The 27801-nt window shown below is 36.9% G+C and overlaps 1 protein-coding gene across 2 annotated transcripts in view; it reads left to right on the forward strand.

The window, feature by feature from the left end:
* Nucleotides 1-27801, forward strand: part of STAG1 (stromal antigen 1) — a 507863-nt gene that overhangs the window by 150431 nt on the left and 329631 nt on the right. For both annotated transcript variants that reach the window (XM_025291338.2, XM_044946850.1), the window contains exons 2-3: nucleotides 1350-1461; nucleotides 8027-8129. In XM_025291338.2, the coding sequence (XP_025147123.1) occupies nucleotides 1433-1461; nucleotides 8027-8129 (132 nt within the window). In that variant the 5' untranslated portion in view covers nucleotides 1350-1432. The remainder of the gene's footprint in view (nucleotides 1-1349; nucleotides 1462-8026; nucleotides 8130-27801) is intronic.

Raw genomic sequence — 27801 nt, forward strand, 5'->3', positions numbered from 1 at the left:
TGGTTTCAGTCTGTCTGCCCTCTCATGCCCTCTCTCAATGCCTACTGTCTTATTGGATTTCTCTTACCTTGGACGTGGGGTATCTCTTCACGGCTGCTCCAGCAAAGCACAGCTGCCACTCCTTACCTTGGATATCCGGTAGCTCCTCTCGGCCGCCGCCCCTGACCTCGGACGTAGGGTAGCTCCTCTCGGCCACTGCCCCTGACCTTGGACGTGGGGTAGCTCCTCTCGACCGTGCATATTAAAAAGCAGAGACATTACCTTGTCAACAAAGGTCCGTCTAGTCAAGGCTATGGTTTTTCCAGTGGTCATGTATGGATGTGAGATTTGGAGTATAAAGAAAGCTGATCGCTGAAGAATTGGTGCTTTTGAACTGTGGTGTTGGAGAAGACTCTTGAGAGTCCCTTGGACTGGAAAAAGATCCAACCAGTCCATCCTAAAGGAAATCAGTCCTGAATATTCATTGGAAGGACTGATGTTGAAGCTGAAACTCCAATACTTTGGCCACCTAATGCAAAGAGCTGACGGAAAAGACCCTGATGCTGAGAAAGATTGAGGGCAGGAGGAAAAGGGGACGACAGAGGATGAGATCGTTGGATGGTATCACCAACTCAATGGACATGGGTTTGGGTAAACTCTGGGAGTTGGTGATGGACAGGGAGGCCTGGCATGCTGCGGTTCATGGGGTTGCAAAGAGTCGGACACGACTGAGCGACTGAACTGAATTGAAGTACAGCAGCATTATTTACCATAACCAAAATATGGAAACAGCTTTATGTGTCCATGGACTTAACGAATAGAGAAAACCTGGTTGTCTCTGTGTACACACAGTGGAATGTTACTCAGTGTTTAAAAAAAAACAAAAAAACAACTGATCATTAGACAACTTGGATTAGCCTGGAGGGCTAATGAAATTAGCACCACAGAGAAAGGCAAATATCACATGAGATCACTTATATGTGATATCTATAGAGCGGGAAGATTCATGGGAAAAGTAGTGGAAAAAGTAGTTGCCAAGGGTAACATGGTAGAAATAAGGAGCGATTGGTGAAAGGGTACAAACTTTGTTCTAAATGAATATGGTCTGAAGATCTAACATATAATAAAGTGACTGTAGTTGATAACACTTTCTTGTATAATTGAAATTTTATAAGAGAGTAGAATATATTAAATGTTTGGGCCAAAAAAGAAAATATGTGAGATGATGGATGTATTAATTAACTCAGTGAGGGACGCCCTTCACTGTGTGTCCATATATCAAATTGCCTTGCTGTAACTGTCGTATAGTGTGTCAACTATACATTAGTAAACTGGAAAAATAATTTCTTTCTTTCTTTTTTAATTAACAGGATTACCTTTGAGGTTATTTTGAAAGTTTTGAGTTGTACAGTACTTGATTATTTTGCTGCATTGTGGAAAGATCTTTGCAGCAATGATTACTTCAGAGTTACCTGTGTTACAGTAAGTATTACAGCTTTTCATTTTTTTAAATGCTTGTAACACTTTTCTGTATCAAAATACTTTTATTAATGAGACATGAAAAGTGTTCTTTGATAGTTGGGCAATATGTTTGAAGTAAAAGAACTATTAGAGGGTATAATTATTATATCCATCTATAGCCCTTGCATTTTCATGTCACTAGGTAATGCCCATGTTACTGAACAAAAAAGTTACTATCTCATTTTAGGATTCAGCAGAAACTATGACCATGGGCTGGTTTGACATGCCAACTTCTTTTGTAAATAAAGTGTTAATGAAACAAAATCACACTGACTCCTTTGCAGAATTGTTTATGTGCTAGAGAAAAAATTAACCTGCAAACAGAAATATTTTGTTTGACTATATAGACAAGAGTTTGTAAACCTCTATCCCATATCACCTTCTCACCCCATGCCAGAACTTCTTTTCCCTGGGATTGAGATTGTAATTGATGAGTCCTTCTTGGCATCTAATTAGAATTTGGTAGCGTCTAATTTCTGGTGGCATCTAATTAGATTTTGTTGGAGTTAAAGGACACATCTAGAATTTGATCTTGTTTTCGATTCTCTGGGAAATGTGATCGTGTAATGGCAAATACTTTTCCTTTTATAGGTTTCATTAAGCTCCAATGTAGGAATCTATATAGTCTGATCGTGTATGATAACAGCAGTTTAGATATAATCAAAGTGACCAACAGTTTACATAATTATTTATATGTTTTTATAGTTCCAGATCATTTACATGTGTTTTTTCTAAGAAATTGTAGTCTCCTTCCAGTTGGTCTCTTGTCCTTCTGTTTTTCCTCCAGAGTTTTAAGACAGAATGCTATCCAAATTACTTTACATGCTAAAAGCCATCAATACCTACCCTAATAATTTGTCTAAATATGAAAGTGTTAATCGTTCAGCTCTGTCTGACTCTGTAACCCTCCAGGCTCCTCTGTCTAGGGGATTCTGCAGGCAAGAATACTGGAGTGGCCAGCCATTCCCTTCTCTAGGGGATTTTCCTGACTCAGGGATCAAACACTGGTCTCTTGCATTGTGGGAAGATTCTTTACTGTTTGAGCCACCCGGCAAACTTTTCTATTTATTAAACATTATTAAATATTGCCAATTATACCATATTATTTATTCCACCAAATGTTGTAGTAGAGCTCTGCTAGGCTTTGAGGAGAAAGAGCAAGTGGAAAAAACTCACTTTGTCCTTGTTGCCATGAAGCTTATATAGATAGATATTAATCAAATAATCACCAACATATAGATTTAAACTGCTTTGAAGGTAAGCTAGAGGATTTTATTAGAATTTTAATATATGCCTTGAGTTAGTCTACTTTTCTAAGGAAGAAGTGTAGGGAGGTAGGAGGAATTGTGATAAGAGGAATCACAGTGTGTTTGAGGGACTGAAATAAAGCTGTGATTTTTCTTTTTTCAGGATTAAAGATGGAGAGTGGGGTGAGATATGGCTTGCAAGTAGAGTAGGGCTGTATTGTATAGGACCTGCTAAGTCTTAAATTAAAAATTTTGAGGTTGTTTTCCCCTGGAAGTAGAAGGAAATCATCATAGAGTTTTAATCATGAAAGAGACAGAATAAGATACATTGAAAATCATTCTTAGTACACAATATAGTGATTTGACTGGAAAAGGCAACAGAAGAAACGAGAAGTCTTATTAGGAGAAACGTGTTGCAGTGTCCAGGCCAGAGATAATAACAACTTGAGCTAAAACGATTACAGTGAAAATGGAGAGAGTAAGACAGAATTTAGAGAGTTTGGGGGGGATTAAAAAGAATGACTTTATAAGGTTGAATATGATTTTTCTATTCTCTTTATTTATGTCCAGTAGTCATTTGCAGGCTTTTTGGTAGAGCAGTTTGGTTGAAGTTTGAGTTTGCATAGCCCTTGATCCAGCTTTCTGTGTCTGTTCTAGAGAGGTATTTGTTGATGTGTAATAAGAGTTAAGGTGCAAGGATAGTTGTTTCACCTCTGTTTGTAGTAGTTAAAAACTGGACACAGTCTAAGTACTCACAGTTAGGGAACTTATAGAGTAGAATTTAGGAATCCTTTGTATTTGTAGGAAAATTCCTATTAATTTAAGTTTAAAAAATTAAAATGTAGACATTGCTTTGTATTTATGTATATATATGCCAGAACATAAGTATTTATGACAGTATTGATAAAACTTAATAATCTTGTTCTGCAGATTGAAATTCAGAGTTAGGGTATAGTGAAGTGAAACTCTTCCTTGAAATTAAAAAACATACTTATATATCATGTATTCTCATAAATAAAAAATACATATACTGATTGAAGTATGTTAGTTGTTTGTTGATAATAGCTTTCATTTTTTAAGCTGGCTGAAGTATGAAGAATTAGAAAGCAATTGTACTTTTTTCTGTTGTCAGTGAACTATTGCTGAAGGTTAAAGTAATTTCACTAATGGGACACATTTTGTATCCTTGGAACAAATTTGCTTTTGTAGTTGCCTGGAGATTTCTGTAAGCATCAAAAGTACTAGTGTATTCTGTCCACATAAGAGAAATACTAAACATAATATTTGCATTCTGCCATCCTGCCATGGAGATAGAGAATTCACATTTACCTTGAGATCTAAGATTTTCAGATCTTTCATTTCCTCATTTGTAAAACTGAGACATCAATATGTTGTCTTAATAAGGTTTTGTGCATAGGTAATGTTTATAAACCGGCACACAGTATATACTAAATGGTCTATTTGGATTATAGTGAGGGAGAAAAAGCAGTATGATTTATTATTCTTAATTAAATCAGTGATTGAAAGACTACTGATACTGTTTCAGAAACCTGTTTTTATAAATATTATTGGACCACAGCAATATCCATTCACTAATCTTTATGAATGGCCATATTCATGCTATGGTCCACAAGTTGAGTATCAGATACAGAGAACTTCATACCATTCAGCCTAAAATATTTACTGTATAGCCCTTAAAGAAAATGTTTGCTGACCCTTGGACTAGATCAGTATTATTTATAGTTTTAAATACCAAATTGCCTTTGAAGGTTTGCAAGCAAAGAAGGAGCATGATGTGAGAATATTACTGACAGTAGTGTGTAGAGTGGGTGGGACAGGGAAATGTTAGAAGCAGAGAGATAAGTTGCGATTAATTCAAAAAGTTGTGATTATGGTAGTAATCATAAAAAGAATTGGAGACGGAATTAGTACATAGAGGACGACTCAGGAGGATTTTTAACTGATGGCCTAAGAGAAAGACTGATGTGATTGTAGGTTTGAGTACAACAGGGTAATGGTGACAATAATAAGTTTATAAAACAGTGCAAATTTGGATATTAATAAATTAGTTATTTAGTAATATTGAGTAGAGAGCTAGAAATAAGTCATACCTGGACTTAATTTTATGTGTGCTATTTGGTGAATTTGCGATGGTATGCAAAGAAGTGTTACACATGCAGTTGAAAATCTTGAATTACAGATAGGTCTAGTGATAATATACTGAAGTCATTTGCGTAAAAGTTCATAAAAGTTCCACATCAATTGGATGAGATCTCCAGGAGAGGTTAGTTTAAAGGGAAAAGAGCAGATACTAATGAGATGAGCTTTAAGGGATCAAAACAAAGAGAATGGAGCTAAGATCCGTCAGTGGAGCAGTTTCAGAAATACAAAGTTGTGAGTTGAGTTTACCATTTGCTTTGTACTCTTCCTCTTATTTGCAGTTGTATATGGATACAGTTAGTAATATAGAATTCAGTGAAGATATTTTTGTTAATATTATCCATGTGTTTTTAATGCCATGCTAGGGCCAGTCTGTATTGGCCTGGAGAGCTGAATATTAAATTTCCAGGAATTTTGTGACCTTGTTAAATATAACATGCATGCGTGTGTGCGTGCTGAGTTGCTTCAGTTGTATCCGACTCTTTGCGACCCTATGGACCTCTGTAGCCTTCCAGACTTCTCAGTCCATGGGATTCTCCAGGCCTGAAGACTGGAGTGGGTTGCCATGCCCTCCTCCAGGGTGTCTTCCCTACCCAGGGATAAAACCTGCATCTCTTATGTTTCCTGCATTGCAGGTGGATTCTTTACCACTGGCAGCCCTGGGAAGTCCAGATATAACATAGCTATTATGGAAAGTTAAATTGTGCAAGCTTAAAATTAAATAAATCCTATTAAAAATAAAAGTAAATTTTCAAAACTCATCACTTCCTAATTATTTTACATCTTACCATTTTCTATGCTCTCAAGGTTTTTATTTATTCCATGTATGGTGGAAATACTTTGTAGTAGTATACTACTATTGTTAATTACTTCTCAACTCTGTGTTTGGTAATGTCACTTTGCTAGTTTGAATTTGGTTGTGATAAGAGTATTCACTTTATGAAAACCAGCAAAGACTATAAATCAGGACTTAGTTTATTGTTTTGTTGTTTGTAGACTCAATAAAGTGATGTAGAAATTGTTAATAAAGCAGATTAAACTTAAAGATGTATCAGGTCTTTAGTCATTATATTATGATACCACAAAAATTTGAGGACATATCCTTCTAGTGTTTGAGAACTATTACATATGTAATTCAGTAAAGAAGATGCTCACAACATTGACTAATGAGTGAAGTTCCAACAGATGGCTTTGTCATTTCTTTTGCATTCTGTTCATTAAAGTGCACAAAGGTATCAACTGTCTTGCACATCAAAAGCCTGTTCGCTCATCAGTTGAAACCATAGGTTAGATAGGGATACAAGAGTTTCACAAAATTACCAAATCATTTTATATGAATCTGTAAACTAGATAGATGCTCAAAATTCTCCAAGCCAGGCTTCAGCAATACATGAACCATGAACTTCCAGATGTTCAAGCTGCTTTTAGAAAAGGCAGAGGAACCAGGGATCAAATTGCCAACATCTGCTGGATCATGGAAAAAGCAAGAGAGTTCCAGAAAAACATCTATTTCTGCCTTATTGACTATGCCAAAGCCTTTGACTGTGTGGATCACAATAAACTGTAAAAAATTCTGGAAGAGATGGGGATACCAGACCACCTGACGTGCCTCTTGAGAAACCTGCATGCAAGTCAGGAAGCAACAGTTAGAACTGGATATGGAACAATAGACTGGTTCCAAATAGGAAAAGGAGTACGTCAAGGCTGTATATTGTCACCCTGCTTATTTAACTTCTATGCAGAGCACATCATGAGAAACACTGGGCTGGAGGAAGCACAAGTTGGAATCAAGATTGCTGGGAGAAATATCAATAACCTCAGATATGCAGATGACACCACCCTTATGGCAGAAAGTGAAGAAGAATGAAAGAGCCTCTTGATGAAAGTGAAAGAGGAGAGTGAAAAATTGGCTTAAAGCTCAACGTTCAGAAAACTAAGATCATGGCATCTGGTCCTATCACTTCATGGGAAGTAGATGGGGAAACAGTGGAAACAGTGTCTAACTTTATTTTTCTGGGCTCCAAAATCACTACAGATGGTGATTGCAGCCATGAAATTAAAAGACGCTTACTTCTTGGAAGGAAAGGTATGACCAACCTAGACAGCATCTTAAAAAGCAGAGATGTTACTTTGCCAACAAAGATCTGTGTAGTCAAGGTTATGGTTTTTCCAGTAGTCACGTATGGATGTGAGAGTTGGACTATAAAGAAAGCTGAGTGCTGAAGAATTGATGCTTTTGAAGTGTGGTGTTGGAGAAGACTCTTGAGAGTCCATTGGACTGCAAGGAGATCCAACCAGTCCATTCTAAAGGAGATCAGTCCTGGGTGTTCTTTGGAAGGACTGATGCTAAAGCTGAAACTCCAATACTTTGGCCACTTCATGCAAAGAGTTGACTCATTGGAAAAGACTCTGATGCTGGGAGGGATTGGGGGCAGGAGGAGAAGGGGACGACAGAGGATGAGATGGTTGGATGGCATCACTGACTCAATGGACATGGGTTTGGGTGAACTCTGGGAGTTGGTGATGGTCAGGGAGTCCTGGCGTGCTGTGGTCATGGGGTTGCAAAGAGTTGGACCCGACTGAGCGACTGAACTGAACTAGATAGAATTTATGAAAAAGAATATTGTGCATTTTTATTATTGTTTGTAATTTGTGTGTTCTACTTCCTTTATATTGGTACTGTTTCTAATAATTTATGTGCATAAATTCTTTGAAGTGCCATTCTTAAACATTTACTAACACACTTTCATTATATTATGAAATCAATAAAGTTCCTCCCAAGCCTTTATTTTTTTTATATTGAAGAATTAGTCTTTTGCAGTTGTATTTTGCATTTATATTTTCTATAGCAGCTGCCATTTCCACAGTCATTTCCTTGTCTGTATTTCTCAGTTTGGAAAATCATTTTATTCATTGTTACGTAATATTAACCAGGGAGGGTAATATTTTGAATTTGCTAAAGATTTTTTTCTGAACGTGAAAGCATAAACCACTTCTAATCAGCTATATGTGTACATACAGCAAAAGGTAAGAAAGCTAGAGGAATAGAGCTGCATTGTATTATTAATAGGTATGTATTTATTAATTTGTTCACTAAAATAATGTATCGTATTTTCTAGAGATTCAACTAATGAGACGACTGCCCATTCTGATGCTGGCAGTGAACTTGAAGAAACAGAGGTCAAAGGAAAAAGAAAAAGAGGTCGACCTGGCCGGCCTCCAGTATGTATATACTTGTTATCTTTATTTCTATAATGGTTACCAAGTAAAGGTTCTTGATATGAGCTATATGTTAATTATAATACTGTAAATACTTTTAAAAATCTTACACATTAGAATGTCTTGGAAACTTTGCTTCATAAATAGCCTTAGCAGTAGTTAGAAAAAGAAAATTAATTATAGTATCTCTTTTGCTTTCCATGCCTCTCTTATAAATGTAGTCCATGTGAAGGGATTGGGAAGATGATCGACATGGAATGAGATGTAGTTATGATTTCCTTGCTTTTTATTTTTAGATGGAGCTCTGATTTCTTGTGAGCTCTTTATGCATTTTTGTAGTATTTGAGTTCAGTCTCAGAATATATTCTCATTTACACATGATTGAGAAGTTTCGAAAAGCTCTAAGTATTCTTATTGTATGGTATCTTTATGTCATATGAGTACACAGTCATTTAATTGAAAGTAGTACTGTCAGAGGCAGTAGTATCAATGGTATCAGTGGGTTAAGGCTTGTATTATTTTATACTCACCTTTATGAGTATAAAGGTGAGTTGACTTTGTTATTGCAGTTTTAAAATTTTATTTTATAAAAGTTCTCATTATGGAAAAATGTAGTCTCCTTTTATGGAAGTCATAATAGTATAATAAACTCTCCATATAAATCTAAGTTACGGCAGTTATCAAGTCATTACCAATCTTTTTTTCCTGTGTTATTTTTGAAGGTCATTCTAGATAGCATTCCATCTTCGAATATTTTAGAATATATCTAAAAGATAAGGGCTTCCCTTCTCTCTTTTTTAAACATCACTGCATGACTTAGCAACTAAACAACAACAACCAATATCATTCTCCTAATGCAAGATGACAGTATTTTAGTAAAATCACCAAATAAGACATTTAAAGTTTATAATCATCTCATAAATATTATCTTTTAAAAATTAGTTTGTTAGTTTGACTCATGATCTACCTATTGCAATCAGTGGCTATGCTATTTAACCAGTGATTATATATGTATGTCATTTGTAGTGACTTAAAAATGTTTTTTCGGAGAAGGCAATAGCACCCCACTCCAGTACTCTTGCCTGGAGGATCCCATGGATGGAGGAGCCTGGTAGCCTGCAGTTCATGGGGTCGCGAAGAGTCGGACGCGACTGAGCGACTTCACTTTCACTTTTCACTTTCATGCATTGGAGAAGGAAATGGCAACCCACTCCAGTGTTCTTGCCTGGAGAATCCCAGGGACGGGGGAGCCTGGTGGGCTGCCGTCTATGGCGTCGCACAGAGACGAACATGACTGAAGCGACTTAGCAGCAGCAAAAATGTTTTTTATGTTAATTTTGTTCTATCAATATTTATCTGTTTGCCACAGTTTCTTATTAGATTCAGTGAAACTCCATAGCTTTTACTTTCCAGGACAATCTAACAACAACAAAGAAAGGGATAGAAGGATGACTTCTACAGTTTTCTTTACCCTTGATTTTATCCTTCACCTTTATGTAAAGTAAAAAATAGTGGAGGAAAAGACATATATTATAGGCAGTCTTTATAATCCTTAATTTTGTAGAAGTATTTGATGCTATGGTATTCCTTTAAAAAACATGTTGGGCAAAGTGAGAGTCTTGTAGCTAGAAGTGGTAGACTCTTTTAGTTTGTCTTACTACTATATGGTTTTCCTAAGACTATTGGCAAGTCACATTGCCTTCTCTACAATTCATTGTTTATAAGTACACATTTTGAAATAAGACTAAAGTTGCTTGAAAATAGTAGAATATACTGCAAACATGATTGCTTTCTTGAATTTGTTCCCCTCCAATTAAAATTCTTTACTTAATTTTAATTAGTAAGTGCTGTCTTCTTCAAGAACACCTTTATTTATTTATTTTCCTAAACAGAATTTATCACCCCTTCAGCAGTCTGTTGTATTATTTTTTTTAACCTATTTAATTTTGACTTGTCTACAGCTATATTCATGTAATGTTTTGCTTTCCTGATGAAAAGGAGTCTGTGTATCCAAATGCTTAGCTCTTTTGTGGTTAGAAATAAGATTTTATTTTTAGTGAAATTGGCTTCCCTGGTGGCTCAGACTGTAAAGAATCTGTAGTGCAGGAGACTGAGGTTGTGTCTGTGGGTAGGGAAGATCCTCTGGACAAGGGAATGACTACCCACTCCATTATTCTTGCCTGGAGCATTCCATAGGCAGAGGACCCTGGTAGGCTACAGTCTGTGAGTTTGCAAAGAGTCCGACATGACTGAAGGATTAACACTGACTTTAGTGAAACTGCTACTACATAATCTAATATGTAAATAGTACATGTTCATCCCATGTTTCTAGTATGGAAAAACTGTCAACCATCATAGGATAATAGCATTCTAGAGACATGTGTTAGACTCTAGTCCTTATATTCACACTCATTAGTCACATAGCTTTTTATATTTTTACCTGACTCAGACCCATTTCTTAACCTTGGAAACAAAAGAGCTGCCTGAGTTTCTACTCTGGGCTTTGTACTGTACTGATGTTTTTTATGTCATTTAATTTTCATACCAGTACTGTTAAATAGGTCTTGTATGCAGTTTACAAAGTAGAAAACAAAAAAAGAAAGTGGCTGAGGTCACACTGTTGCATAAGGAACAAAGCTAGGATTTAAATTCATAACCTACCTCCCAAACTCTACCTCAAGAATGCCAAAGCACCAAGATGTTAATTAAAATTGAGAGGTATAATTGTCAGAATGATCATATTTGAGTTATTCCACAGTACCTGTTCTGAAGATGGCTTGGGCACTTTCCATCAACTGGCTCCATTTTGAACAATTCTAAGTTTTGGTTCATAAACTCTTTGTTACCATTCATTCTTGTTAAAAGGACTTCATGGATCTCTTATTTTACTAATTTACTTAGTGAAATGGAAAAAAAAAATTGTATAAGGACTTCTGCTTTGGGCAGCATTATTTTCCTTGTTTCTAAATTCTTAGGAGACATCTCATTTTTGGTGTTTCTTTTCAGTAGGTTATTATTTCAGAGACTTTTGTTACTGAACTGTTACTTTGCAGATGTCCTAATTCGTACTTGTTATTATTGTGGCTCTGAAAGGATGATGCTATCCAAGAGTTGCACTCAGTATGTCAGAGGATCTGGAAGACCCAGTAGTGGCCACAGGACTAGAAAAAGGTCAATCCTCATCCCAATTCCCAAGAAGGGTAGTACTAAAGAATGTTCAAATCAAAGGAGAGTTGCAGTCATCTCCCTTGCTAGTAAGGTCATGCTTAAAATCTTGCATGCCAAACTTCAGCATTATGTGAACCAAGAACTTCTAGATGTCCACACTAGGTTTAGAAAAGGCAGAGGAACCAGAGATCAAATTGCCAACATCTGCTGGATAATAGAGAAAGTAAAGGAATACCAGAAAAACCATGTTTCATTGTCTGTGCTAAAGCCTTTGACTCTGAGAATCATAACAAACTATGGAAAGCTCTTAAAGAAATGGAAATACCAGACCATGTTACCTGTCTCCTGAGAAACCTGTATGTGAGTCAAGAAGCAACAGTTCACACCCTGTATGGAACAACTGATTGGTTCAGGATTGAGAAAGGAATACGACAGGGCTGTCTGCTGTCACCGTGTTTGTTTATATGCTGAATACATTATGAGAAATGCCGGATGGAGCGATATACAATGTGGAATCAAAATAGACAGTAGAAACATCAACAACCTGAGATATGCGGATGATACCACTCTAATGGCAGAAAACAAAGAGGTATCAAAGAGCTTCTTGATGAGGGTGAAGGAGGAGAGTAGCAAAACTGGCTTAGAACTAAGTATTAAAAAACTAATGGTCTGGCCCCATTCAGTTCAGTTCAGTTCAGTACAGTCACTGAGTTGTGTCCGACTCTTTGCAGCCCCATGAGTCGCACCATGCCAGGCCTTCCCTGTCCATCACCAACTCCCGGAGTTCACTCAGACTCATGTCCATCGAGTCAGTGATGCCATCCAGCCATCTCATCCTCTGTCATCCCCTTCTACTCCTGCCCCCAATCCCTCCCAGCATCAGAGTCTTTTCCAGTGAGTCAACTCTTTGCATGAGGTGGACAAAGTACTGGAGTTTTAGCGTCAGCATCATTCCTTCCAAAGAACACCCAGGACTACTCTCCTTTACAATGGACTGGTTGGATCTCCATGAAGTCCAAGGGAGGCTCAAGAGTCTTCTCCAACACCACAATTCAAAAGCATCAATTCTTCGGCGCTCAGCTTTCTTCACTGTCCAACTCTCATCCATACATGACCACTGGAAAAACCATAGCCTTGACTAGATGGACCTTTGTAGGCAAAGTAATGTCTCTGCTTTTGAATACGCTGTCTAGGTTGGTCATACCTTTGGTTGCAGTCACCGTCTGCAGTGATTTTGGAGCCCCCAAAAATAAACTCAGCGACTGTTTCCACTGTTTCTCCATCTGTTTTCCATGAAGTGATGGGACCTGATGCCATGATCTTAGTTTTCTGAATGTTGAGCTTTAAGCCAACTTTTTTTTCACTCTCCTCTTTCACTTTCATTAAGAGGCTTTTTAGTTCCTCTTCACTTTCTGTCATAAGGGTGGTGTCATCTGCATATCTGAGGTTATTGATATTTCTCCTGGCAATCCTGATTCCAGCTTGTGCTTCTTCCAGCCCAGCGTTTCTCATGATGTACTCTGCATAGAAGTTAAATAAGCAGGGTGACAGTATACAGCCTTGACATACTCCTTTTCCTATTTGGAACCAGTCTGTTGTTCCATGTCCAGTTATAACTGTTGCTTCCTGACCTGCATGCAGGTTTCGCAAGAGACAGGTCAGGTGGTCTGGTATTCCTATCTCTTTCAGAATTTTCCACAGTTTATTGTGATCCACACAGTCAAAGGCTTTGGCATAGTCAATAAAGCAGAAATAGATGTTTTTCTGGAACTCGCTTGCTTTTTCCATGATCCAGCGGATGTTGGCAGTTTGATCTCTGGTTCCTCTGCCTTTTCTAAAAGCAGCTTGAACATCTGGAAGTTCACGGTTCACATATTGCTGGCTTGGAGTTCATGAAGCCTGGCTTGGAGAATTTTGAGCATTACTTTACTAGTGTTACAACTGGACATGGAACAACAGACTGGTTCCAAATAGGAAAAGGAGTATGTCAAGGCTATATACTGTCACCCTGCTTTTTAACATCTATGCAGAGTACATCATGAGAAATGCTGGGCTGGAAGAAGCACAAGCTGGAATCAGGATTGCCAGGAGAAATATCAATAACCTCAGATATGCAGATGACACCACCCTTATGGCAGAAAGTGAAGAGGAACTCAAAAGCCTCTTGATGAAAGTGAAAGAGGAGAGTGAAAAAGTTGGCTTAAAGCTCAACATTCAGAAAACTAAGATCATGGCATCTGGTCCCATCACTTCATGGGAAATAGATGGAGAAACAGTGGAAACAGTGGCTGAGTTTATTTTTGGGGGCTCCAAAATCACTGCAGACGGTAATTGCAGCCATGAAATTAAAAGACGCTTACTCCTTGGAAGGAAAGGTATGACCAACCTAGACAGCGTATTCAAAAGCAGAGACATTACTTTGCCAACAAAGGTCCATCTAGTCAAGATGTTTTTTCCTATGATTTTTCCTGTGGTCATGTATGAGTGTGAGAGTTGGACTGTGAAGAAAGCTGAGCGCCGAAGAACTGATGATTTTGAATTGTGGTGTTGGAGAAGACTCTTGATCGTCCCTTTGACTGCAAGGAGATGCAACCAGTCCATTCTGAAGGAGATCAGTCCTGGGTGTTCTTTGAAAGGAATGATGCTGAAGATGAAACTCCAGTACTTCGGCCACCTTGTGCAAAGAGTTGACTCATTGGAAAAGACTCTGATGCTGGGAGGGATTGGGGGCAGGAGTAGAAGGGGATGACAGAGGATGAGATGGCTAGATGGTATCACTTACTCGATGGACATGAGTTTGAGTGAACTCCGGGAGTTGGTGATGGACAGGAAGGCCTGGCGTGCTGCAATTCATGGGGTTGCCAAGAGTCGGACATGACTGAGCGACTGAACTGAACTGAGACAGTGTGTTCAAAAGCAGAAACATTACTCTGCTGACAAAAGTCTGTATATTCAAGGCTATTGTCTTCCCACCGGTCACATATGGTTGTGAGAGCGGGACATAAAGAACGCAGAACACCAAAGAATTGATACCTTCAAACTGTGGTGCTGGAGAAGACTCTTGAGAGTCTCTTGGACTGGAAGGAGATTAAACCAGTCAATCTTAAGGGAAATCAAGGCTGAATATTCCTTGAAAGGACTGAAGCTGAAGTTTCAGTGTTTATTCCCCTGATGTGAACAACTGACTGCCTGGAAAAATTCTTGATGCTGGGAAATATTGAGGGCAGAAGAAGAAGTCGTTGTCAGAAGAATAGGCTGGATGTTGTCACCAATGCAATGGACATGAACTTGGGTAAACTTTGGGAGATGGTGAGTGACAGGGAGGCCTGGTGTACTGCAGTCCATGGGGTTGCAAAGTATTGGACAAGACTGGGTAACTGAACAACAACAATTCAAATAATTATTGATCTCCAAACAAACACTATATAGTATCATGTTTCTTCTACCCCTGTGATTTTATTAGCAATTAATGGACATCGTTTTCTCTCTCAACACCATCTGTAAGCTCATGTTACCCAGATTTATGTCTCCAGCTTGAACTTTACTCTGGATTCCAGACCACATCTAGTATCCACTGAGAATCATCATTTAGGTATTTAATGATCCCAAGATATTTAAAAAAAACAAACTTTCACGCTTCCTATCCCCCGCTCAGCCCTTTCATGGCAGCTTTGGTCTTCTAGTTGCTCAGCTGTAAACCATGTAGCCATTGAATCTATCTTTCCCAGACTATATCTAAACTATCAACATATGTTGTCTAATTGATTTGCAAATTTCATCAATCATTTTTTACTGTAATGCTGAGTTAAGCCACCATCATGTGCTTTTGTTGAAACCTATCATGTGTGCTCCTTGCCTCAGAGTCCTGTGTCATCTTTTCAGTGGGGACTCCCTTAATGATGGTATCTGGAATTGTGTATTTTCCCTCCTACTGCAAGGGACTTTTTGTCCTCATCGTATGTGTGTGTGTGTTTTCTCCCCTTTTTGTCCTCATCTTCTGTGTATTTGTGTGTTCTCCCCTTTCTCTGTAGTACTTATTGTTATCTCACATAGTATGTCCTTTAGGTGTTTATTCATTGTCTGACTTCCTGGTGGCTCAGACGGTAAAGCGTCTGCCTACAATGCGGGAGACCCGGGTTTGATCCCTGGGTTGGGAAGAGCTCCTGGAGAAGGAAATAGCAACCCACTCCAGTACTCTTGCCTGGAAAATTCCATGGACGGAGGAACCTGGTAGGCTACAGTCCATGGGGTTGCAAAGAGACGGACACGACTGAGCGACTTAAATGTCAATGTCACCGTCTCCCCCTATTAGAAGGTAAGCTGCTTGAAGTGAGGGATTTTTATCTAGTTTGTTTAGTGCTCTGTACTACTGTTTGACTTCAGTGACTGTTTATTGAGTTAATGAATGGTGTTTAATTTTGTTAAATCATCACTCGTTTTTCCTTCGTGTTTAAAATTTTTAAAATTTTGAGATAATTTCAGTCACAGATGAATTCCAAGAATTCTACAAAGAATTCCTGTGCAGATTCTTCATGCATATTGTCCAAATGTTAACATGTTGCAGTATTTGCTTTATCATATTTTCTCTCTATATATATACAGACAAATGCATAAATGTAAGTATACATTTATATATACGAATCTATTATATACAAATTATTATTTTTTAACTCTTTGAGAGTAATTTGTTGACATGATGCCACCTAACTCCTAGTACTTTATTTAGTATACATTTTCTTAAAATCAAATATATTCTTCACAACCACAGTACATGTTTGAAAAATCAGGAAAACAGTATTTGTATAATACTGACCTTATGTGCATAAATTTCATTCAGATTTTGTCTGATATTCTAATAATGCCCTAAATAAAAGAAAAAAGTTTTTTTCCCCTTGGTTCATGATCCAGTCCAGGATTTCATGTTTCTTTTAGTTGTCATGCAAATCAGCATAACTGTAACATCACTTGTCTTTACTCTTTGGTTTAATGTTTTATTATATTTTTTGTTCTCCATTCTATTTAAGTGAGAACCAGTACTTATATTCTGAACATTATTTAACTTTCATATTTGTGTAGGCTAGGTATGAAAAGTAGAAAAAGAGATACAGTTTTTACTTTTCTGCCCATATATTCATGCACATAGAAAATTTAGTGTAGCATATACAACAAAACATTAACAATGAGTATCAGAAGTAAAGGTTAACAGGTGAATATATTTTTGAAAATCAGATATTCTAAATTCCTTGGTACTATTGTTTATGTTATGAATTTTATGATATATACTTTATAAATTTAATTACTGCATAGTATTCTGCCTGTAATTATCTAATTGATTCCCAGTTCTTGAACATATATGTTAAAATTTGCTTACTAATTTAAACCATGCAGACATAAGGTTATATCTCAGGAATAAATTTTATTCTAGAGCCATAGATACTTTTTAGTCTAGATTCTTAAAATTAGAATTTATTACTCAAAAGATATGCTATATATTTTGAAGGTTTTTAATGTATGTTACTGTCTTACTTTTCACACAACAAAATATATGGCATTACTTATCTTACTTTTGAGTATACTGATTGTTAAATCTTTTCTGATTTTTTTTAAGTACTGTAACATTTTGTCAATATGTTCTGCAATAGTGGTCATTTGTATTTCTTTTCTGAATTGCCTATTGGTCCTTTTCCATACCACTTTTTCTATTTTTAATTTTCTAAGCAACTGAAATATCTTTTAAAAATAGTTTTTGCAGCTTAAGCCTACATACTTTTATGATCAGTTTTGGAAATGTAATTATCAGTTGGATTTGTATCTGTCTCCTCTTTGTCAAATCAGCTTTCTTGTTTTATTTTGGGGAAAAAAAAAAAATTTTTTTTTTCCTCTTTCTTTTTTTTTTTTTTTTTTTTAATTTTATTTTATTTTTAAACTTTACATAATTGTATTAGTTTTGCCAAATATCAAAATGAATCCGCCACAGGTATACATTATTGAACATTTCTTCTATAGACTAACATTTAGTTCTGGCTTCCTTAATTATGCTAAAAGATACCATAATTTTTCCAGGAATCTAGAATTAAAACAGCAGTCACCATTTAATTTCCTCATCCCAAATCCCTTCCCCTCCATCCTATATCTAATGAGATTCCAAGTCTCATGAATTTTTGTTTCATAATGTCTTATACAATCTGTCCCTTTTTTTACATTTCCAATGTTCCTTTCTTTAGGCCTCACTTTAAAGGACTTTGTACTGTTACCTTCCTGTTTTTAAACTTTTCCCTTTTCCATCCTATTTTTTAAATCACTGCCAGGTTGACCCTTTTTTTTTTTTTTTTTTTTAACTTGTTCGAATAGTAAGAAGCATCTTTTTATTTGGGGCATGTTCTTCTAACTTATTTTATTGTGTTTGTAAACTCATAACCTTTTATTCAGTCAAATACATCTCTTTTGTCCTTCTGTATATGGCTTGTGTTTTTTTACTTATTCCTGGGTATTCATTGGAAGGACTGATGTTGAAGTTGAAACTCCAATATTTTGGCCACCTGATGTGAAGAGCTGACTCATTTGAAAAGACCCTGATGCTGGGAAAGATTGAGGGCATGAGGAGAAGCGGACGACAGAGGATGAGATAGTTGGATGGCATCACCGACTCAGTGGACATGAGTTTGGGTAGACTCCGAGAGTTGGTGATGGACAGGGAGGCCTGGTGTGCTATGTGGTTCATGGGTCGCAAAGAATCAGACATGACTGAGCCACTGAACTGAACCTTAGCTCATGGTGTTTATTTTCTTTTTGAAATCTTTGTTTCCTAAATTCTGTTCATAGTAATCTAATTTTATTAATCTTATTTAACTGACCAAGTCTCAGTTTTATACTTATCTCTAGTGTGACGTTTTCCCTGATTATCAGTCAGTGAATATTATTTTTCCTTTCATAGAACCCTTCCAGTACTTATCTTAAAGCAAGTTTCCATGAAGAGTCTTTTTTTTAAATATACTATAGTTTACTGTAGTTATTTGTGTTTCTGTTTCAGTTGTTAGTTTCTAAAGATTTTACTTTAAGCTACCCCACGTATTTAATATTCATTATTTGTGAAAGGATGAGGATTACTTTATATTCATACCTCATGAATAAATTTAGGTGAGGCTCAGTTTCTCTCTCTGTTTCTTAAAGTGTGTAGACAAGTTATTGTACATATAGACTGCAATTTATCCTGTAAAGAACTTTTGGGATAGAGTAGTTTTGGAAAATCTTCTTGTCCAACTATGCCAACTTAAAATAGTTTACTAGAAGTGTAGATGTACATTTAAATTAAGTAGTATAGAGTTGTAGTAAAGCATTTGTTCTAAAGATTGGTCTGCTGCTGCTGCTGCTGCTGCTAAGGCACTTCAGTCGTGTCCAACTGTGTGCGACCCCATAGATGGCAGCCCACCAGGCTCCCGCGTCCCTGGGATTCTCCAGACAAGAACACTAGAGTGGGTTGCCATTTCCTTCTCCAGTGCATGAAAGTGAAAAATGAAAGTGAAGTCACTCAGTTGTGTCCTTCTCTTATTGACCCCATGGACTGCAGCCTACCAGGCTCCTCCGTCCATGGGATTCTCCAGGCAAGCGTACACTCTGACGTTAAATTGCATCATTTTCACAAAGTGAACGATGTATATAGGTTTTTGAATTCCTGAGTCTGTTTTCCAGAAAATTCATTACTTTATACATTGAGTCAGGGTTTGTTTTAGAAAGTTGTCTGCCCCCCAGGTATTTGTTCATGTCTTTTTTCCCCACAGTGTCCCTTGAATTACCTATAGCAGTGAATACCTGAACCCTGTGTACCATAGATGTCTCACTTGCACTATGGTTTATGGGATTTGAAGCTTCAGTGTCCCTTGTCCACCACCAAATGACAGAATTGTATTAGGATGTTGAAAAATACATTTTAAACACTGTGAGTTTTTTGAGAGATAGTGTGCTACTCTATAGAAGGATCAACTGTTTAATATTTTTAGCACATAGTAACTGGACAATAAATATAGAAAGAAAAGTTGTGTTGAATGAGTGAAAGAAATTGTCTGATATCTTATATTCTGTAGATTGAATCAATTTGAGCATGTCTCTTTGCTCATGATTAAATTCATGTAATGCATATTTGATAATATTACCACTTAGTGTCACTTGGGCTATTAAGCATAAATTCTTAGAGGTAGAATAAATGAGCCTCTGTGAGATAAGACATGAGAAGCTAGTCATGCATACTTGGTTGAGGCACATATTTGGAAAGAGGTTCACTTTCCATTAGTGGAAGAAAGATTTACTAGACAGGTAATAGCTGGGATAAATGGAGTAAGCTGATCATCTTCTACCAGGGAAACTGTATCTCTAGGATCATAAGGTACATCTGGTCTAGAGCTAGCACCTGTATTGCCTGGTAGCCTGTTATGAGGGCCCCACCCAATGGGCTGGGATTCAAGGATAGGATTTCAGTCCCTGAGACAAACTGATAATGGATAGGAATCTAGCTCCAGGGAACTGAGTTACTGGCTGGGTTTCTAAGGCATTAGTAACCTCCCAATTAAGGGAAAGACTCAGTTTTTTTTTTTTTTTTTTTCTATTAACTTATTTAAATTGAAGCATAATTGATCTGTAATATTGTTAGTTTCAGGTATGCAGCAAAGTGGTTCAGATTATATACTTCAGATTATTTTCCATTATAGGTTATAGGTCATTATAGGTTATTATAAGATATTGAGTATATTTCTTTGTGCTTACAGTAAGCACATTTCTTGTTGCTTATCTGTTTTAGTTGTTTGTATCTGTTAATTCCATATTCCTAATTTATCCTTTCCCCTTTGGTAACCATGTTTATTTTCTACATCTGTGAGTATGTTTCTATTTTGTGTATAGATACATTTTTTTTTTTTTAGATTCCACATATGAGTGATATAATATTTGTTTTTCTCTGTCTTACTTTATTAAATATAATATTCTCTAGTACATCTGTGTTGCTGCAAATGGTAATATTTTTTGTTGTGCCTGAGTTATACTACATTATATATGTGCCACATCTTCTTAAGCCATTTGACTGTTGAGGGACACTTGGGTTGTTTCCATATCTTGACTTTTGTATTTAGTGCTGCTGTGAACATTGGGATGGATGTATCTTTTTGAGTTGGAGTTCTCATTTTTTTCCTGATTTATACCCAAGAGTAGAATTGCTGGATAATATGGTAGCTTCATTTTCAGTTTTTTTGTTTGTTTGTTTGTTTTTAAGGAACCTCCATACTGTACCATGTGACTATATCAGTTTATATAACCATCAACAGTGTAGGAGGGTTCCCTTTTCTCTAGACCCTCTTCAACATTTATTTCTAGACTTGTTGATAATAGCTATTCTGACCAGTGTCAGGTGTTCTGTTGCATTTCTTTATAGTAAAATGAAATATCAGAAAGAGAAAGCTAAAGAAAAATCTCATTTAAAGTTGTGTCAAAAATTACCTAAGAATAAACTTAACCAAGTTGAAAGGCCTATATGCTGAAAATGATAATACATTGATAAAGGAAGCTGAAAATGATTTACAGAAATTGAAAGATATCCCATGCTCCTAAATTGGAAGAATTAATAGTTAAAATGTCAAAAAAAAAAAAAGTTAAAATGTCGATAGTGCCCAAAGGAGTCCACAGATTTAATGCAATCTATATGAAAATGCCCATAACATTTTCATAGAACTAGACCAAATGGCCCTGAAATTTATATGGAACCCAGAATTGCCAAAGCAATACTGAGGGAACAGAACAAAGCTGGAGGGGTAACCCTTCCAGACTTCGGACTATACTACAAAGGTATAGTAACCGAGACTGTGTGATATTGGCATGAAAAACAGGCATATAGATCAATGGAACAGAATAGAGAGCCCAGAAATAGACCCAGTTGTTCACAGGCAAGTAATCTATGACAAAGGAGGCAGGAATATACAATGGGAAAAAGAAAAGACACACCCTCTTCAATAAGTTGTGTTGGGAAAACTGGACAACTGTATGTTAAGCAATGAAATTAGAACATTCCTGTGTACTATGTACATTAATAAACTAAAAAATGCTTTAATGATCTAAAGAGGTGACACTATATTATCTCCTAGAAGAGAAAATAGATTAGACATTCTCTGACACAAATGGTAGCAATATTTTCTTCAAGTAGTTTCCCATGGCAAAAGAAATTAAAGAAAAGATAAAGAAGTGGGGCTTCATTAAACTTAAAAGCTTTTGCACAGGTTTTGCACAAAGGAAACCATCAACAAAAGAAAAGACAACCTTGGAATGGGAGAAAATATTTTTAAATGATATGACTGACAAGGGATTAATATCCAGAATATACAAACAGCTCATACAACTCAATATTGTGGAAACAAACAGCTCAGTCAAAAAAGGAGGGGGGGCAGAAGACCAGAATAGATACTTTTTCCAAAGAAGGTATATAGATGGTCAATAGGCACATTAAAAGATGCTCATTGCTAATTGTTAGTGAAATGCAAATTAAAGCCACAGATGAGATATTATTTCACACTGGTCAGTATGGCTCAGTTCTTAAGATGGCACCACTGGAAACTGGACCAGTCAAGTAAGTTTGATACAGAGCATCACCCATTTCTTTCATTTGAGAGCACCATGATTTCTTGTCCAGGAATGAGACTATGTTTACAGGTGTCCTAACCTTTGTATCAAAAATATGTAACCAAGGGAGTCTGAAAAGTCACAAGATACTAAAAGGCAATGTTTATATTATTACCCTTTGAAATATTCAGTTGTACAAAAGTAATTATGTCAGATCATGAATTTTAAATCATTATAACTAGCCTCAAATACATGTTTATTAATCAAAATAGGAACCATTGCAATCACCACATTTTTGCCAATGAGAAATAAATTTGTTTATTCCTCTAGCATAAAAGTCAGTGCTTTGGGATTCAGTGAATTCTTGGAAAACAGTTTCTGTGTCTTGCTGGTCGCGGAAGCATTTTCCCTGCAAAAAGTTGTGAAGATGCTTGAAGTGGTAATTGGTTGGCGAGAGGTCAGATAAATATGGGGGATAAAATAGAACTTCGTCGCCCAGTTCATTCAACTTTTGAAGCTTTAGTTGTGTTATGCGCATTTGGGCATCTTTGTGAAGAATTGGCTCATTCTGTTTACTAATGCTGACTGCAGGCATTGCACTTTTCAATGCATCTCATCGGTTTGCTGAGCATAATTCTTAGATATAATGGTTTTGCCAAGATTCAGAAAGGTGTGGTGTATCAGACCGGCAGCAGATCACCGAACAGTGATTGTTACCTTTTTGGGTGCAAGTTTAGCTTTGGAAAGTGTTTCAGAACTTCTTCTCGGTCCAGCCACTGAACTGGTCGTTATCAGTTATTCCATACAATATACTTTTCCTTGCACATCACAATTCAATCGAGAAATGGTTTGTGGCTGTTGTGTAGAATAAAAGATGACACTTCAAAATGATGGTTTTTTATGATCTGCGGTCAGCTTATGAGGCACCTATTTACCAAGCCTTTCCACCTTTCCAGTTTGCTTCAAATGCCTAATGACTGTAGAATGATTTATATTCAGTTCTTTGACAACTTCATGTGTAGTTGTAAGAGGATTGGCTTTGATGATTGCTCGCAATTAGTTGTTGTCTGTTTCTGATGGTTGGCCACTATACTCCTCATCTTCAAGCTGTTGTGTAGTTTGCAAAACTTCTTGAACCACCAGCAGTTCCTGGGCCAGATGCATTGTTGATGTTGTGAGTTGTCTCTGATGCTTTATGACCTATTTTGAACTCAAATTAAAAAAAACCGCTCAAATTTTGCTTTGTAGAAGAAATATAAAATAAAGAGCAAGTGTTAAGTCATTAGGAAAAAAAGTGAGAAATGGACATTCAAATGATGTATATGATAATCACATGTATTTAACAGTATATTCCAATATCAAACAGCAAAGTTCAACAGTGCAAAACCACATTTACTTTTGCACCATCCTAATAGTTTTGTGAGGATAGAGGTTATGATGTTGGATTGTACAAGGTTGGAGAGTAATCAGGAGATAAATCTTCACCAGTAATTCAAACAGAAAAATGTAATGTGAGAAATTATCATTTGTTGAAAATTCTTTAATCATTTATCATTCAAGGATTGTGAATTAAGACAACTAACTGTCTCCCTGTTAGAGTGGCTGAAATCTAAGAACCTGGCAATACCAATTTCCTGGCACGAATGTGAAGCAACAGAAGCTGGAACTCATTGCTGGTTAGAATGTGAAATGGTGTTGCCACTTTGGAAGACTGGAAGTTTTGTACTAAGCTAAACATAGTTTTACCATATGATCTGGTAATCCTACGTGTTTGCACAATGGATTTGGAAGTTTTGTTTATACAAAACTCTGCATGTAAATTCTTATAGGAGTTTTATTCCTAACTGCCAAAAATGGTGGGCAAGATGTCCACCATTAGGTAGATGGATGACAAAACATGGTACATGCATACAGTGGAATATTGTTTACAGATAAACAGAAATGAGCTGTTCAACTACTAAAAGACATGGATCAATCTTTAATTCGTTTTGTTAAGATGAAAAATACCAGTATGAAAGTGTATGCTGTGTGACTACAATTACATGACTGTGTAAAAGACAAAACAGTAGTGGTGATTAAAAAATATTTTTTGGAGTTTGCCAAGGGAAAGTGGGAGGGTTAAATGTGAAGCACAGGCATTTTTTAAGGTAGTGAAACTTTTTTCTGTTATACCATAATTGTGCATTCATGACACTATGTATTTGTCAAAAATCATCGAACTTTTCATAAAAAGTGAATTTTATTAATTCACATGTTTTAAAAATCATTTGTAAGGTCGGGGGAATACTAGGATGGAATGTAGAGTGTATCAATATCATCTAATGCTGTTGCTGACTTTAGTAACTTTGGAAATGAGTCTGTAAGACTAAAGTCAAAGAAAACTTCTGTACACAATGCATAAAAGAACTGCAGTCTGGTTCATAAAATTGTTTCCCATGAGGTAGGGCTTAAAATACTGCTAGGGCTTAAAATACTGCTATATAAGTACACTGATGAGAGCCAGATTTCTCACTGTTGGAGTGGGAGTTTGTAGATGAGTAAGGGGAAGAAGCATCCATATGCTAATGGATTAGAGTTGGAGATACCAGTTACAAAAAAAATTTGCTTAACTTAATATACACAACAGATCATTGCATACAGAAATATTTGTAGTTATGTGTATATATATGGAACATACATTTCATTGTTTTGCCCACTTAAGGGCCTAGAAGCAAGGGCACTCAGTATCAAGGAGCAAAACCTAGTGCCCAGATCTTCATTCCTAATAAAATTCTCTAGTAAAAGGAACCAGGACTATTACCTGATTCTAAAACTGGAAAACAGAATATGCAATATGAGCATGGAGAATGTTGTGCTGCCAGAAAGTAACCAAGTACTAAATAAAAAATACACACAATGGAGTATTTATCACACAATATATATAATATGTCAGAAGGACATAGGAGACAAAACTGAAAGATCTCTCAATGGCCAAAGCTGAAACAAGTTGAACAACAAAATAAAATAATATTGAATTGTAATCCAAAATAAATGTTGATGGGTCTACATTAGTATAAATGATTGAATGAATGAGAGAGAATAGAGAAATCTCCCATGCTGAAAGAATATCAAACAGTGTGTATAAATGCTGGACTTCCAAGGAGGTGGAGCATAGCTCCTCACCCCTTCAATGTGGAATGCACATAGTGACTTTCTTCCAAACAGTGAAGCATGGAGAGGAGAGTAAAAGTAACTTTACAGTGGAAAACCTGACAAATATCACCTCTGCCAACTGATTAATAGGTCAGCATTAAGAATGATAAGTCATGTGTTAGACTATACCCTTGATTGTGAGGTGACAAAAATGACACTTTATCTCTTATATCTTCTTCTCCAAACCCATAATTCCAGTCTGGTTGTGAGAAAAACATCAGACAAACCCCAGTTGAGGAACGTTGTATAAAATACCTGTACAACATAAAATACTTGTCCAAAATTCCTTAAAATTTTCAAGGTCACCATAAACCAGGAAAGAATAAAAACTGTTGCAGCCAAGAGGAGCTTAGAGAGACATAATGTGAATATGTCTAAGAGCCCTTGGGTGGGCTTCTAGAACAGATCATTAAAAAAAAACTAGGAAAATCTGAATTAAATATGGACTTTTGTTAATGTATCAGTAGTGGTTCATTAATTGTAACATATCATACAAATAATAAGGTGTTAATAATAGGTCTAATTAGATATGATATATGTGGAGGTTCCTTGTACTGTCTTCACGACTTTATTTTGTATAGCTAACACTGTTCTAAAAATACTTTATTTAAAAATAAGCAGTAAATTTATTATGTATTAATCCACACACACAAATAGAGGTCAGGCTATTAACTATAATATCAAGAGGAGTGAGAGATACTTTGAAGAATATAAGAATAGAGAATGATGGGATTGTGTCCTGTGAGCAGGAAGAGAAGCGCCACTATGCTGTGCTTTGTAGTGTTCCTCCAGGGCGTTTGAGCTATAAAGCTTACCATTGCAGCAGACGACTAAAGAAATGTTTACCAAATCCAGTTCCAGCATCACAAAGTGGGGCAAAATAGAGTACATTTGGAGAACAGTAAATTGATAACCAAAACAGGCTGGTATGAGAGAGAACTAAACCACTCAAGAAAGCGTTTAAAGATTGAGAAGATGCTTAGCAGAGACCTAAGGTAACACTGCACGGAGAAGGCGATGGCACCCCACTCCAGTACTCTTGCCTGGAAAATCCCATGGATGGAGGAGCCTGGTAGGCTGCAGTCCATGGGGTCGCTCAGAGTCGGACAGGACTGAGTGACTTCACCTTCACTTTTCACCTTCATTCATTGAAGAAGGAAATGGCAACCCACTCCAGTATTCTTGCCTGGAGAATCCCAGGGACAGGGGAGCCTGGTGGGCTGCCATCTATGGGGTCGCACAGAGTTGACACGACTGAAGCGACTTAGCAGCAGCAAGGTAACACTGACAGGAAAGGAATATAGGGAGGGAAGAGATATCTGAAGCACATAGGGATAATGTGGCTTGCTGGGAGAGTTGCAAAAAAATGTCTATTAAATTTAGCAACATTAATTTTACTGGTGAGTTTGGTCAGTAACTCTAATGAGTTTATATACAAGTGAAATTTATAGGAATGATAACAAGAATAGTGACTGCAAGCTACTCTATCTTGACTCTAAAGGTGAGACATAGATAAGGTGATAGCCGGTGTTGACTTTTCTTTGTAAGTTGGGGGCATGGCATGGGATGGGTTGTTAATTGAAGAATGTGCCTTGTCTAACTCGATGAAACTATGAGCCATGCCCTGTAGGGCCACCCAAGTTGGATGGGTCATGGTGGAGAGTTCTGGCAAAATGTGGTCCACTAGAGAACTGAATGATAAACCACTTCAGTATTCTTGCCTCAAGAACCCTATAAACAGTGTGAAAAGGCAAAAAGATAGGACACTGGAAGATGAACTCCCTAGGTTGATAGGTGCCCAATGTGCTACTGGAAAAGAATGGAGAAATACTCCAGAAAGAATGAACAGAAAGAGCCAAAGCAGAAAAAAATCCCAGTTGTGGACTGACTGGTAATGGAAGTCAAGTATGATGCTGTAAAGAACAATGTTGCATAGGCACCTGGAATGTTAGGTCCGTGAATCAAGGTAAATTGGAAGTGATCAAACAGGAGATGGAAAGAGTGAACATTGACCTTTTAGGAATCAGGGAACTAAAATGGACCAGAATGGGCAAATTTAATTCAGATGACCATTATATCTACTATTGTGGGCATGAATTGCTTAGAAGAAATGGAATAGCCATCATAGTCAACAGAGGAGTCTGAAATGCAGTACTTAGGTGCAGTCTCAAAAACCACAGAATGATCTTTGTTGGTTTCCACGGCAAACCATTCAGTATCGCAGTACCTCAAGTCTATACCCCAACCAGTAATGCTGAAGAAGCTGAGGTTGAATGGTTCTATGAAGTCCTACAAGATCTTCTAGAACTAACACCCCAAAAGATGTCCTTTTCATCATAGACTGGAATGCAAAAGTAGAAAGTCAAAAGATACCTGGGGTAATAGGCAAGTTTGGCCTTGGAGTACAAAATGAAGCAGGGCAAAGACTAACAGAGTTTTGCCAAGAGAATGCACTGGTCATAGCAACCACCCTCTTCCAAGAAGACAAGAGCCAAATCTACACATGGACATCACTAGGTGGTCAATACCAAAATCAGATTGATTATATTATTTGCAGCCAAAGATGAAGAAGCTCTATACAGTCAGCAAAACGAAGACCAGGAGGTGACTGTGGCTCAGATCATGAACTCCTTATTGCCAAATTCAGACTTAAACTGAAGAAAATAGGGAAAACCACTAGGCCATTCAGGTATGACCTAAATCAAATCCCTTAAGATTA

The sequence above is a fragment of the Bubalus bubalis genome, chromosome 1 (genome assembly GCF_019923935.1).
Source record: "Bubalus bubalis isolate 160015118507 breed Murrah chromosome 1, NDDB_SH_1, whole genome shotgun sequence".
Classification (NCBI taxonomy): Eukaryota; Metazoa; Chordata; class Mammalia; order Artiodactyla; family Bovidae; genus Bubalus; species Bubalus bubalis.